The 13,232-nt window shown below is 39.9% G+C and overlaps 2 protein-coding genes across 2 annotated transcripts in view; one reads left to right on the forward strand and one right to left on the reverse strand.

Annotated features, from left to right (window-relative positions):
- Positions 1-16: 16 nt before the first annotated feature.
- LOC143136229 (caspase-8-like) lies at positions 17-3,174 on the reverse strand. Its single transcript, XM_076296824.1, has 6 exons — positions 3,046-3,174; positions 1,796-2,134; positions 1,636-1,655; positions 1,342-1,447; positions 604-1,105; positions 17-319 (listed from the first exon to the last, which is right to left on the reverse strand). Exons 2-6 carry the CDS (start codon positions 2,109-2,111, stop codon positions 163-165), a joined length of 1,101 nt encoding a protein of 366 aa, XP_076152939.1. The 5' UTR covers positions 2,112-2,134; positions 3,046-3,174; the 3' UTR covers positions 17-162.
- Positions 2,356-13,232, forward strand: part of dytn (dystrotelin) — a 16,003-nt gene continuing 5,126 nt past the window's right edge. Inside the window, exons 1-9 of the mRNA XM_076296819.1 lie at positions 2,356-2,445; positions 3,714-3,771; positions 5,120-5,194; positions 5,808-6,009; positions 6,215-6,300; positions 6,484-6,584; positions 7,178-7,249; positions 7,488-7,651; positions 8,014-8,125. Of these exons, the coding sequence (XP_076152934.1) occupies positions 3,753-3,771; positions 5,120-5,194; positions 5,808-6,009; positions 6,215-6,300; positions 6,484-6,584; positions 7,178-7,249; positions 7,488-7,651; positions 8,014-8,125 (831 nt within the window). The 5' untranslated portion in view covers positions 2,356-2,445; positions 3,714-3,752. The remainder of the gene's footprint in view (positions 2,446-3,713; positions 3,772-5,119; positions 5,195-5,807; positions 6,010-6,214; positions 6,301-6,483; positions 6,585-7,177; positions 7,250-7,487; positions 7,652-8,013; positions 8,126-13,232) is intronic.

The raw sequence follows: 13,232 nt of genomic DNA on the forward strand, positions 1-13,232 counted from the left end.
CCACACACACACACACACTTTTTGTACATACATTTGTTCCCTTTGATTAATCATTGTCACTTAATCCTATGCAATGCAATAAAAATATATCAATTGGCTGTTTTTCTTTCTTTTTTTAGAAAAATAAAATGTGATAGTACGACCACACAAATGTTCAGATAGTTACAGATCAGGACTGTCAGGCACTGGGAAAAAAAGACGTTTCCGGAGTCTGAAGGACTGGTCTGGGACCTGTTTGGCTCTCTTTCCTCTGATGAGCCCTTCTTCCTGGCTGACATCGCCGTTGACATAGGTGAGAATAGTCAAGATGTCATCCCCCCTTTGAACAAAAGTGGACATCGGTTAGCATAAAGCCAGCATTTGTCAGCAACATTACAATTGAAATAAAATCTAAAACATCAAGCTTCCCACAAATATGCATGTAAGTAACAGTGTGCTTAATCCCACATCTGCACTTATGTCCAGATCAGATGCTTTAATGTCAATTAAATTGTAATAGAACACCTCAATAATTATGCAAACGCTGGATTAATTGTCGGCTATATTATGTATATAACTTGTATATAATATACACAAGTTATATAGTCCAAAACGATGAATCACCTGAGTACGCCTTCTCTGAGTCGCTTGCATAGAGATTGGATAAACCATGAGCCTGTTTTGCTGTTTCTGAAAGAGAAGTACTCATTCACAGTAGCCATGGAGACAAGAAAATCAGCATCTGCTGGGATAGAGATCATTTCCCCGGGATAAGCATCCATCTCCAAACCCTGGTTGTCTTCACGAGAGCTGTCAGCTTGGATCCTCGCTTCATTCTGAAAAAGACGCCCTCGACAAGCCTGGATGAAGAACAGTTTAGGCTTTCCAGCGAGCCTTGGGCAGTTGTTTCCTTTCAAGGGGGTGATCATCTCTTCTACGGTAACAACTTCACTGTCACATCCCAACACACCATTTGTTTCGCCATGACTCATGACACAGCAGACAAAGCAATCTCCATCAGCCCTCTGACTGCCCTCTTGTACAACAGACTTCATTTTGTCTTTGGTCAGGTCTTTGTGGCATTCCACTTTAAAATTCAGCCAAGTGAAGACTTGCTCCAAAGCATCTAAGAGACAGAGAAAAGTGGGGGAGTGATCATGTGACAGCCTCAAGAGCTTTAACTCTACAACTGAATGTGCATTCATTAAAACTATTCGATTTCAGAACTTAACAGCATTTGGATCTTTTTCACATTATTTAAACTTAAGCTACAATGAGACATAGCATATGCTGGACCACTTCAGTTTTGGTTGTTGACATTTCCAACAGCTTACAATAACATCAGTGTGGTAACATTGATACCTGCATCTTCACTAGATCCATTTCGTGTTGATAATTTTTGAAAGTTCACATTATTGATGATTATGCAGAGGCCACGAGGATTGTTGATCATCTTATATGCACTATCCTGTTAAAAGGCAACAGAACAAACGGATCTACCTGAGTGAGGTTTTCAGACTTTTCACATTGTCTGTTAATCACAGTCAACATCACAATTACTGGGGAAGTTCACATTACTGTTCTGTATCATGTAGGCTATGCATAATAACATGGAACTGTCAAAGCTGCCTGTAGCCTATGTTTGAAGATATTTACCGAGTTGTTGTCTGGATTATCTGTAGAAGCAGAAGAATAGAAACAGAAGAAAAAAACAGTTGAGAATGCAGAATCGTCTCTCAGACAGAAAAGAGATAATACAATGTGTATGTGTAAATATACTGTAGTCTATGTGTAATGTGTAATGTAAATGTAGCACCTGTTGCGGCCTGAGCAATTTCCTGATGAGGGACATTTTCCTGAGGGTTAAGGAGCTCTTTCAGTTTTGGGAAAGTGCCAACAATGTCACTTTCTCTCAACATAGAAATAAACCTTTTGCAGTGGTCGTCACCCTTGTTCATCATTTTGTCTAACAGTTCGATGGTAGTCTTCTCTCCATTTTGAGACATGCTATAAAGATTCTTGTACTCCCGTCCAGTAATGAGATTTTCCCTCTGAACATGTTGCAAAATAAAACTGGCATCAGTGGAGAGAATATCTATCAGAGTTGTTTTTATTGAACGAATGGAATCCATGGCAATTAGACAGGGATCCGGTCCTGAGAAAAGAAAATTATTTGATTAATATCAGGCTTGTTACACAGCTGAAGAAATTAGAGTAGCCTGCCTCTAAACCACATTAAATCAGCTATTACCAGTTCATGTATATGTTGCTATGTGTTTGCACTGACATTTTGGAGAAACAGATATTCCTACACCTTCAGGAGCGCATAGGCAAGGATACGTGACGTCAAACATGCATTATGGATAAATGGAAACCTTAGCTATGGGACAGCTTGCTGCAGCAACACAAGCACTGAAGACGTAGGCTATATCGGTCCCTGATCTCTCTCCAACATGAGCAGATACGGTGAGTGTTATAACACATCAATCTTCAAACAAATAGCACGATACCTACAAGTTAGCTCTTATTTTCCAAGCCATGATGACATGATAATGCGTGAACATTAGTAGACCTAATGGTGCAACGTTATCCTGCGCTCTCATGTCCTTTATAACAATTGGTGACGCGTAAGTGAGACTTTCCTCAAACTTTATTGAAATGTTTTGTCGTAAGTCACAAATGAATTCATCGGCATAGGAACTGGCGAGTCACAAATGAATTCATCGGCATAGGAACTGCGTCTTTTATAAACCCATAGCCTACCAACATCGTATATCTGACTTTCCAAAGACACCAGGCAGTGAAAACTTTTAAGATGGCATTGCAAATGTTAAACCTTACTTACTTCCAACTGGTTCAGTGGAAACTTTTAAGATGGCATTGCAAATGTTAAACCTTACTTACTTCCAACTTCTGCTAATAGGTTACATTATTTGTGAAATAACCCATTCGCACCCACCCATGCACTGTAGCCTAACTTCTTCTCTTCCGCATTAGGCTACCAAGTAGCCTAAGTTAAGCAGTGTGTGGCTAGAAAATGCTATTGCATTAGAACGTCTTACTTACCGAACGATTATACATGCAGTATGCCTATTGAATCGATTTCTGTGTCACAACTAGACTATTGAACAACACCACTAAAAGATTTCGCTGTCCTGTACGATAAACTGGCGCGCTCTAGCCGCGCGTCGTCGAGGTAGGCTACGCCTTCTTTTTCATTTTAGGGTCCAATCAAAACACGTTGCATGTTTCCTATATGAATAGGCTCCAGTCACTATATTAATAGACAATATAACTCTCTGTAATATATATGTATAACGAGGGTCTATTGCAACTCTATACAATTAATAGCCATTGTAAACCCGTATAACTATATTATAACTATTAGGCCTAACTCTACACTCTTAAAACAACTGTGTTGTTTAGTCCAGATAGGGACAACACAGTTTGTTGTTTCCAACACATTTCTTTTGTTATTGTTTCAAGAGTGTACATAGGCTATGAGTTGAAAATAACAACTTGCGTTGTTTAACACATCTCTAAGTGCAAATAGGGACAACAGTTTGTGTTGTCAACACATTCGTTTTAAGAGTGTATACAGATATCCTTTTACATTGCTTGAGGAAAAGGTTAGTTTCCTCCAAAGTGTTTGACTGTGATACACATGGTAACTGTTTCTATCTGATTTTCTTTTAATAAATCATTACAAACTTTGCTATCTCTGTTGAAAGCAGAGAATTAGGAGGGCTTGAGCAGACAACACAGAAAACACAATGGATCTGGATAGTATTGGTAAGTTAAGGTTCGACTGATTCGTTTCTGAATCTGTTCACATAAATCTGTATAGAATTATTGTTTTCTATATCACCAAGGCTTCTTTATCTTTCATTTATGGAACCTCATGTCAAATTTCTTTTGTGCCTTGCATCATATTAATGGAGCTGGGATTTGTGGCCATTCAGGACCTCCAAGGCAAGGTGCTAAGGCTTTGGTGTCTGACAAATAGAGATAGTGATGCACATGGAGGTCCAAAATAACCTAGACTGAGCAAAATGCGAAAATGTTTTTGCAGATTTGTTCAGACTGAAGATCTTTTCTGAATTCCACGGAACACTCCTTGCTCCCTGCTCTTTCCCTTTTTTGTTCAGACAAGGATTTTCAAAGCAACTTGGGTTGTGTGTGCCTAATTGATGTTTAAATCACAACCAGTTGCCAGGATTGTATACAACCCCAAATCAGAAAAAATGAGACACTATGTAAAATGCAAATAAAACAGAATGTGATAATATACAAGTCTCCTAAACCCATATTTAGCAGCAAAAAGGACATAGACAATATATCAAATGTTGAAAATGAAACTTTCGATGTTTTTATGGAAAATATATGTTCATTTTGAATTTGATGCAGCAACATGTTTAAAAAAACGTCACTCCTTCATTTAACAACATTCTGTAAACGTTTAGGAACTGAGGACACCAGTTGCCAGAGTTTTGAGAATGAAATGTTGTACCATTCTTGCCCGATATAGGATTGCAGTTGCTCAACAGTATGGAGTATTCTTAGTCATGTTTTCATTCCATGAGGCACCTAATTTGACAGGTCTGGACTGCAGACAGGCCATTTTAGCACCTGGCCTCTTCCTCTATGGAGAAATACTGTTTAAATATGTGCAGAATTCATTTTGGCATTGTTTTCCTGAAATATTCAAGGTATTCCCCAAAAAAGACATTGTCTAGATTACAGTATATGTTGCTCCAAACCTGCATGCATCATTCAGAATTAATTGTGCCTTGCCAGATGTGCAAGATGCCCATGCTGTAGGGTCTAATGCTCCTCCACACCGTCATAGATGTAGGGTTTCAAACCGAGCACTAAAACAAGTATTGTTTCATCATTTGTGCACACAGGTTTACACAGAGTGATGAATACCCCTACATCTTTACTTCTAGACCCTGCCTCTCTGGGATGCTCTTTTTCATACCCAATTGTGTTGCCAGTTACCCTAATTTTGCAGATTATTACATTCTGTTTTTATTTGCATTTTACAAATAAAACTTTTTCTGATTTAGGGTCGTACATGAAGTTGTCCGTTACATTGGCAAGTTGTCTGTAATGTACCGTACTGGTCTGTTTTGTGTAGAAGGCCTGAACGAAGTTCGCCCAGCGGTGTACCGCGCTGCACTCAAGCTCCGCTCCCTGCAGAAGCTGTGTCAGAGTGAGTCTAACACTCAGTTTGAATCTTCTTGTTCCTTTAACATTCAAAAAAACACATCTCACACAGAGATAAAACACTGCTGTGGTCCAAAAACACAGTTTATTGATACAGTGTTATGTTATAACATAGTTTGATGTGGCTAAAGTATGCATTGTGTCTGTCAATATTGTACTGTAATGAAACATGTCAACCTGATGTACATGTTTTTGGCCCAAGGGAGGCCATATTCAGCGTTCATATGAAAGGTTTCCACAGGGTTCCCATGAGTCATGGAATTTCTGTATTATATCATGGAATTTTGGAAAGTCTGTTCCAGACATGGAAAGTCAGGGAATTTTATCATTTTTGGGGCAGTTATGGAATATCAGGGTATTTTGTTGTAGCAGTTTTAAATTTACTTGCCAAAAATAATACATTAATGCAAATATTTACACACAGAATTAGAGTATATCTGGTTATTAGTCAGTTTTGTCAAGGAAAAGTCATGCAATTTTACATTAGACTTAGAGTGGGAACCCTGGTTTTTTTGTCTCAGGTCAGGGGTCAGCACAAGATCTAAGCGCATGTACTGTACAGTATGTGTGATGCATGAGCTCTGCCCTTTACGTTACAGTGCACACGGTAACTCTGACGGAGCTGCGTCCGGTTCTCCTCCTCCTGAGCCAGTCTGCTGACCCTCAGAAGTGTCTCTCAGAGGCAGAGGTGAGACAGGGCCTGGAGAAACTCTTTCAGAGCGTGTCTGAGGAACTTCCGGAGGCAATTGTTCCAGAGGCAATTGATCAGACCACCAGACTCCTCTTCAAGCTCTACGACAGGTCAGAACCTCCCTCAATGTGCTATTGTGTGCTGAAACTTATATAAACAGCAGCCGTACATTCTATTAGCAGAATTGATTTATGTGTAAAATAACAGTAGCTATCACAAAAAGCTTTGAAGGGGAATTCCTGAATTGTATGCAGTGAATTTGGCAGTTTTAGTGCAGAGACTTTTTTAATTTAATTGTTTTGTTTGTTTTTGTAGACAGCAGGCTGGATCTGTGCTGCTCCACTCAGTGGAGGCAGCGTTGACTGCTCTCTCAGGAGATACTCTCACAGCCAAACACAGAGGTGATATTCTCTCTCTCTCTCTCTCTCTCTCACACACACACACACACATACACACAATATCTAAAATATCCATTATTTGGGTGTGTGTATTTGTTGAATGCATATTTCAGTATAGTGTCTGTATGTGTGTGTGTGTGTGTGTGTGTATGTGTGTGTGAGTGTGTGTGACACTATGGCCCCCAGCTCTCTACAGACTGGGAGAAAGTCTCAGTGGTCACCTGGGCAGTGAGAGCAGCACAGTGACCCGTAGTGGACTAAGAGTCCTGCTTCATGACCTCAGCCAGGTAATGTTTGAGGGAGAAGATCCTACTCAGTACTCAAGGACCTGTGGCCTCCATAGTTTTAGGTTTCAAGCCCAGTAACCTGAAACAAGAAGCTGAAAGCAATTACAGGGCAGAGGGCAGCCGTGGTCCACTGGTTAGCACTCTGGACTTGTAACCGGAGGGTTGCCGGTTCGAGCCCCGACCAGTGGACCTTGAGCAAGGCACCTAACCCCTCACTGCTCCCCGAGCGCCGCCGTTGAAGCAGGCAGCTCACTGCGCCGGGATTAGTGTGTGCTTCACCTCACTGTTTGTTGTTTGTGTTTCACTAATTCACCGATTGGGTTAAATGCAGAGACCAAATTTCCCTCACGGGATCAAAAAAGTATATATACAGTACTTATACTTATACTTATACACAACTAGTATTGTGTGTTCAATAATTGGAATTTATATTAAATGGTATCAACATTAACTGTACACATACTGTATATGATCATATATTCAAAATTAAAATAATGTAATTTGTTTTATTTCATTATTACATGGTGTCTGATGTGTGTCACTGTGTGCTATGCCCCATGTGGCCTTTGTTGTTTCGCCCGGTGTGTATGCAGGTGCCAGCTGTGGTACAGGAGAGCCATGTGTTTAGCCATGTGGAGACTGCAGTGAGGTCATGTTTCAGTGGGGTATGCCCTAAGCCTGGAGTCATATGACATGACACACACACACACACACATGTTTCACTGTTTTTGACACATACTCATCCAAATACACAAACACACACACACACACATAGAGTATATATCTGTCACACACACACACACACACACACACACACACACACTTTCTCTGTCTCTCTCTCTGTCTCCATCAGACAGCACATTCACTCACTCGTGGATGTGTGTTCCACCTCTGTGACCCCAGGTGATGACCGCAGGTGTGTGTGAGGAGGTGTTTGTGAGCTGGCTACAGTCTGAGCCGCGGCTGCTCCTATGGCTCTCCACGCTCTACAGGATCTCTGCCAGTGAAGCTGTTGTCCACGCAGTGCGCTGCCGGGCCTGTAAAGCCTTCCCCATTATGGGTCTTAGGTGTGTGTGTGTGTGTGTGTGTGTGTGTGTGTGTGTGTGTGTGTGTGTGTGTGTGTGTGTTTGTGTGTGTGTGTGTGTGTGTGTGTGTATGTCAGTGTGTGTGTCTCTGTCTGTCTGTCTGTGTCTTTGTCTGTGTGTGTGTGTGTGTGTGTGTGTGTGTGTGCTGCTGGTGGTTTTATAGGATCACATTGTTCTATTTCCTTATATATACTGTATGTTATCTGCATTTGTCCAATCAAACCAACTCCATTCTATGTTTGCTGTCGTACATGACCTCACACCTTCACCCTTCAGGTCTTCCAGACAGACACTGCTGTCTTCCCAATGGATGTAAACTGAGAAATCCTCTCTTGTTTTTACAGGTATCGTTGTCTGAAGTGTGTCAACTTGCACCTGTGCCAAACTTGTTTCCTGACTGAGAGACGTAGCAAGAAACACAAGCCCTCTCACCCTGTCTTGGAGTACTGTTCTCAGGTCAGCTCTTCTGCTACTACAGAAATAAATGCAAAAAGCATTAGCTAATTCGGTTACACTTTACTTGACGGTATCTACATAAGAGTGACATGACACTGTCATGACACATGAACCCTAACCCTAATCCAAATGCCGCCTTCATGCCGTTCGTAAGCTCGGAGGACCCAACTTTAAAAATCCCGACCTCCGAAAAAAGAGTGTTCATGAGATCAGCTCGGAAAACAAATACAGAAAATGCATAAATAAGTTATTAAAACTGCTTACTATGGTTTAGCAAGCGGAAAATGTCTCGGGGAGTGTTTCTCTGTAGTGTTAATTTAGTGATAAATTACCTTGCTTATTTGTAATGAGAGTAAAATTCACCTCTTGTGTTGTTGTTGCAAGGGAGGCCGCCGTGGTTGGAGAATATGATAGTGACGTCAAGTCGGATACCTCAGGGCACAAGACTTCCGCAAGTCGACTTTGCTTTTCAAGTAATTTTTCCTCTATCAGAGGGCGGAATTTCCGAATATCCGATGTGGCATGAAGGCCTTATAACCTTTAAGTCTAACCATAACCTCTAACCCTAACTCTAAACCTAACCTCTAACCCTAACCCTAATCTTAACCTCTAACCTTAACTCTAACTTGTCATGGCAAAAACCGAATGATTCTTAATAACAGAGCCGTTATGTCATAAACGTTTATGACTTGTTTATAATGTTTATGCCACATTAATGACAGTGTCATGTCACTCTTATGTAGATACTGTCACTGTAAAGTGTAACCGCTAATTCTAACAAATTCACAATTGATCAAAATATTCACAACCTATTGAAACTGTAGTTTACCACTGTACTGGTAGAGGACTGAGAAACAGGATTACACAACATACAGATGAATAAAACTATAAAATGGAAAAATATCTTCATTCAGGAATAGGGTTGGGTATCGTTTGGGTTTTATCCGATACCGGTGCTAAATCGATACTTTTAAAACGGTGCTGGTGCCGAAACGGTGCCTGAACCGGTACTTTGTTTTTAAAATGTTTTAAATTAACATGGTCTAAAGCATGAATTGCTTTTTTTATTGATAAGACAAATTTGAACATGAAATTGAACTGTTATATTCAATTTACTATCAATATCTCATTGCTCCTATGAATAATACATTTAAATGTTAAAACAGCTTGCCATGCATGCACACACAATGGTGAGCTCTGCTTTCAAGTTTACCCAGTGTAGGCGGTTTGCATAATGTATGTTAAAACCGCTTGCCATAAAACTGCCAGGTCATGGACAACGGCATTTGCAAGCAAGCTAATCTAACAGGGACTCTATTTTCCAGTTAATTCAGTGTCTTCCCAAATGCTTCAAGAAATTTCATGTCTTAACTCATAACACACAGTAGTTTTGAACATGTTAGGCTACATGTCGGTGTTGAAGTGTTTAGATTCCCAGCGCTACCCTAGTAGGCATTTTAACAGCAACTATGGCTATGCGCTAACGCCAGTCAGCTGAGTTTAATTAGCGATAACTTACGGAGATGGTTTCGTAGCCTCTTTGACAGCTCAGTGACATGTTTCATAGCCTTTTGCTTATGTGTAGTTAGGCCCACTGGTAGATTTTGACAGGAGCTCGCGATATCGCTTTAAAGTAAGCTACTTGGGCTCAGCAAGCTGTCAAACACTGTCCACTCGCCTATGTGGTGTTGTATCTCTCTGGTTTATACATCCAGTGTTTATCATATGTTAGCTAACTATCTGGATGTGTTGCTATCAGAGCAAGACGTTAGAGATGGTGCATTACATGCAGTGATGCCTCGTATAAAAAAATAAAATAAATAAACGCTATTTAAGCACGAAATCCACGTTGTTATTCGATGCAGTTACTACCGTTTGTGTCGGCACCGGTGCCATATTAGAACCGTGTTTCGGTGCCCAACCCTATTCAGGAACCTAATACACACTCCCAAACCAGAATAATATAAATATTGGTATCACTTCACTGCATCAAGAATGAGACATTTTAGCTATATGGAGCACATTAAAACCTCAGGCATTATGACCTAAAACCCACAAACTAGAGGAGAGAGTAACCATGGACAGTTGTCCAATTATTAAGTCACTGTTACTCCAACTGCACTGATATGTCAGGTCAGACGCATCCACAAACCATTTCTTTAAGCATTTCTTCTTCCTAAATGATGGCAGTAATAAAGACTCATTGCTGCATCAGAACCCAGGATAAGGCCTTCACAGTTTTTAGAATCAGTTTTTAGAAGCCTTCTGAAACTGCAGTTTTCGACCCCACAGGTAGAGGGCAGTGTAGACAAACAAACACACACATACAGGAATACACAGGAAACTAACATTGAATATATGGTACAGGTATATATATATATATATATATATATATATATATTTGTTTGACATTTCTAATTGTAAACACAGCCACGTTGAAGCCTGCAATAATGATTTTCACTGATATTATGGCAATCCACTCTGCTTATTGTTTTTTGAGAATGTTGCACTCCTGTTTGTCATTGTGCACGAACCTTCACGCGCACCAATAAATCATTAGAAATATTGCTGGCTTTTGCATCTTCAAGCGCCCTCTTTACGTTCGTCCTAATGCCTGTTAGTTGTCCGTGGATTGGCTTGGCGTTGAAAATGGAAACGTCTTTAGACATGGAAAAAGACAAATTACAATCGATTCAATGAACACTTATGTCTCAAAAATCGAACAGGATTTTTTCACAAAAGTGACAGCCCTAATATATATATATATATATATATATATATATTTTTTTTTTTTTTTTTTTTTTTTTTTTTGCAAGCTGCCCGTCTGGCTCATCCAAACCACCAGGGATGGGCACAAATACATCAAAATGTATTTCCAAAATAAAATACCAAATACCCACCTTAAAAATGTATCAAAATAAGCTACAAAATACAGCCGCCAAAAAATGTATCAAAATAAAATACTGTATTTTTGTATTTTCAAAATACTACAAAATACTTCTTTCTAAAAGCCTTTTTCGTCTATCCCTTCACTTGTACACTACCTGGAAAAACATCTGAAAGCAAGAGACTCCTTCCATAATCAGTCAACAGATTAGATATGCTGACCCCTCATGTTAGACATCCCAATATAAACCTCTGCCAGGGTCGGCGCCAGAGAACAACGGGTGGGGGGCACCTCACCTCACTTTTATTAGTTATTTTAACAAAATTGGCATATAATAAAGAGCATCCTTCGAGCCTTTTGGATAACTGAAACAATATCATGGGGGAAATAGTACAAGAACATAGCGGTCATAGCCTATAGTGTTTAATAGACTATAGCACACAGTGTTTAATAGAATAGTTGCATAGGCTACAATACAACTAAATAGGCTATAACAGACTCACCACTAGCAGGCCTAGGCTACAGCTGAGTGCAAAATCTCATCACTGTCTTTTCATTCATTTTGAAATGTTCTTATAAGATCATGCTCAAAAGCAAATTGCACATAGGGCCTTCTGATAATATTGAACATAGGCTATGTGATCGCTCAAAATGTTCAGTACAGAACTAATTCTAACACATTTATGAAGTGGCTAGGCAGAGGCACCAAATGTGATGAAAAGTTTAAGAGCGAACAGGACACTCGGCATGGCTTTTAGTATTTTGTGCTGCTCTGACAGTCCAGTTTTATTTACTGTTAGTCTACTGTTTTTAAGTTTGGAGATTTACTGTTTTGCAGCGACATGCAATGCCGACTCCACAACTGTTGCGCTTCCCAGCCAGTTGGTGTAATAGATTGCCCACTATGAATCAGTGACAATAATTTAAAGGGACACCAGGCAACGTTTTTGTGTTAATTACTCATCTTCGTAAGTCGGTATATGGTTAAATGACAAATTACAGGGCGAATGAAGACTCTCTCGCCCGCCCCTACTGCCTGTAGGAAGAATATCCCGCTTGCAAGTTCAGTGTATCGTACCCGGTGACCGAAGCAGTTTCAGTTTCCATCCTGCATCCACAGCACAGAGCGAGGCTAACGAAACGCTAGCGATTGTTGCAAACGTGTGTATAATGGCAGAGCCGGCAAAGAAGCAGTGAAAACCCTTGACGGAAGATGCAAAGAAAAGGAAAAGAGCTTCAGACCGAGCCAGGGGGAGTTTCGTAGAGAAAAAGCATCAGGCTTGCCTGGTGTCCCTTTAAAGACAAACAATCCAAATAGATGACTTATTTAGACATTTAAACTAGGTAGCATTTTCACCTTTTAAGTTATTTAACACCATCACTACCACACTTATGGTGAGTTTCATCACAGTTGAATAATTTTGTATACACCTGAAACTGGTGTGTGCACAACCTCTATCAATGTAAATACAATTATTTAAAATGTGCAAAATTGGAAATGTCCTTGTTTGAGGTATCTTGTCAAGTTACCATAGCACTGAAATATTTCACAGGTCAGAGAACATAGACTAATTTAAACAGAAAAAAGAAAGGAAAATAGCAAACTCAAGTGTTGCAATAAACTTGTGAACTCAAGTCCTTGTGCTGTCCTTGTGTGAGCAAAGGAGTGTGTTTAACCTTAGCTAGTCGTGTCTCCTCAGTTGATGCCTTTAAGCACAACTAACTTCTCAAAACAGTGTTGCATTCAGACGACGCCTATGCGGCCTGTTAATCATTCCAGCAAAGGAAAATCAACGCTCTACTGGAGCAGTGGGGCTTGACCATGCGAGGGTGCCACAAACAGACAGACAGAGATTTCGTGCTTTACAGTATAGATAGTTAGATAGATGTCATCACAGTGTTTCACAGAAAGTATTTTACAGTATTTTGAAAATACAAAAATACACAACACTGAAGTATTTTGATACAAAATACGAAGGCATTTTCATCATCTCAATAAAATACAAATTACAAAATAGTATTTTGTATTTGAAATACGTATTTTAAATACATGTATTAGAAATACTGCCCATCCCTGCAAACCACACACTGCATGCGTGAAACAAACACTACAACTTGGACATCACAATAGACCCATTAATAAATCAGCACTGATAAGAGGTTTAATTGACAGAAATCAATTTTGTTTGTGTAGGCTATCATCTAGAAACTACAACAAAG

Source organism: Alosa pseudoharengus, unplaced genomic scaffold, assembly GCF_046254945.1.
Source record: "Alosa pseudoharengus isolate Yale_2024_CS ecotype anadromous, Long Island Sound unplaced genomic scaffold, YU_APseudo_1.1 YU_APseudo_1.1_scf_20, whole genome shotgun sequence".
In the NCBI taxonomy this organism is placed as follows: domain Eukaryota; kingdom Metazoa; phylum Chordata; class Actinopteri; order Clupeiformes; family Clupeidae; genus Alosa; species Alosa pseudoharengus.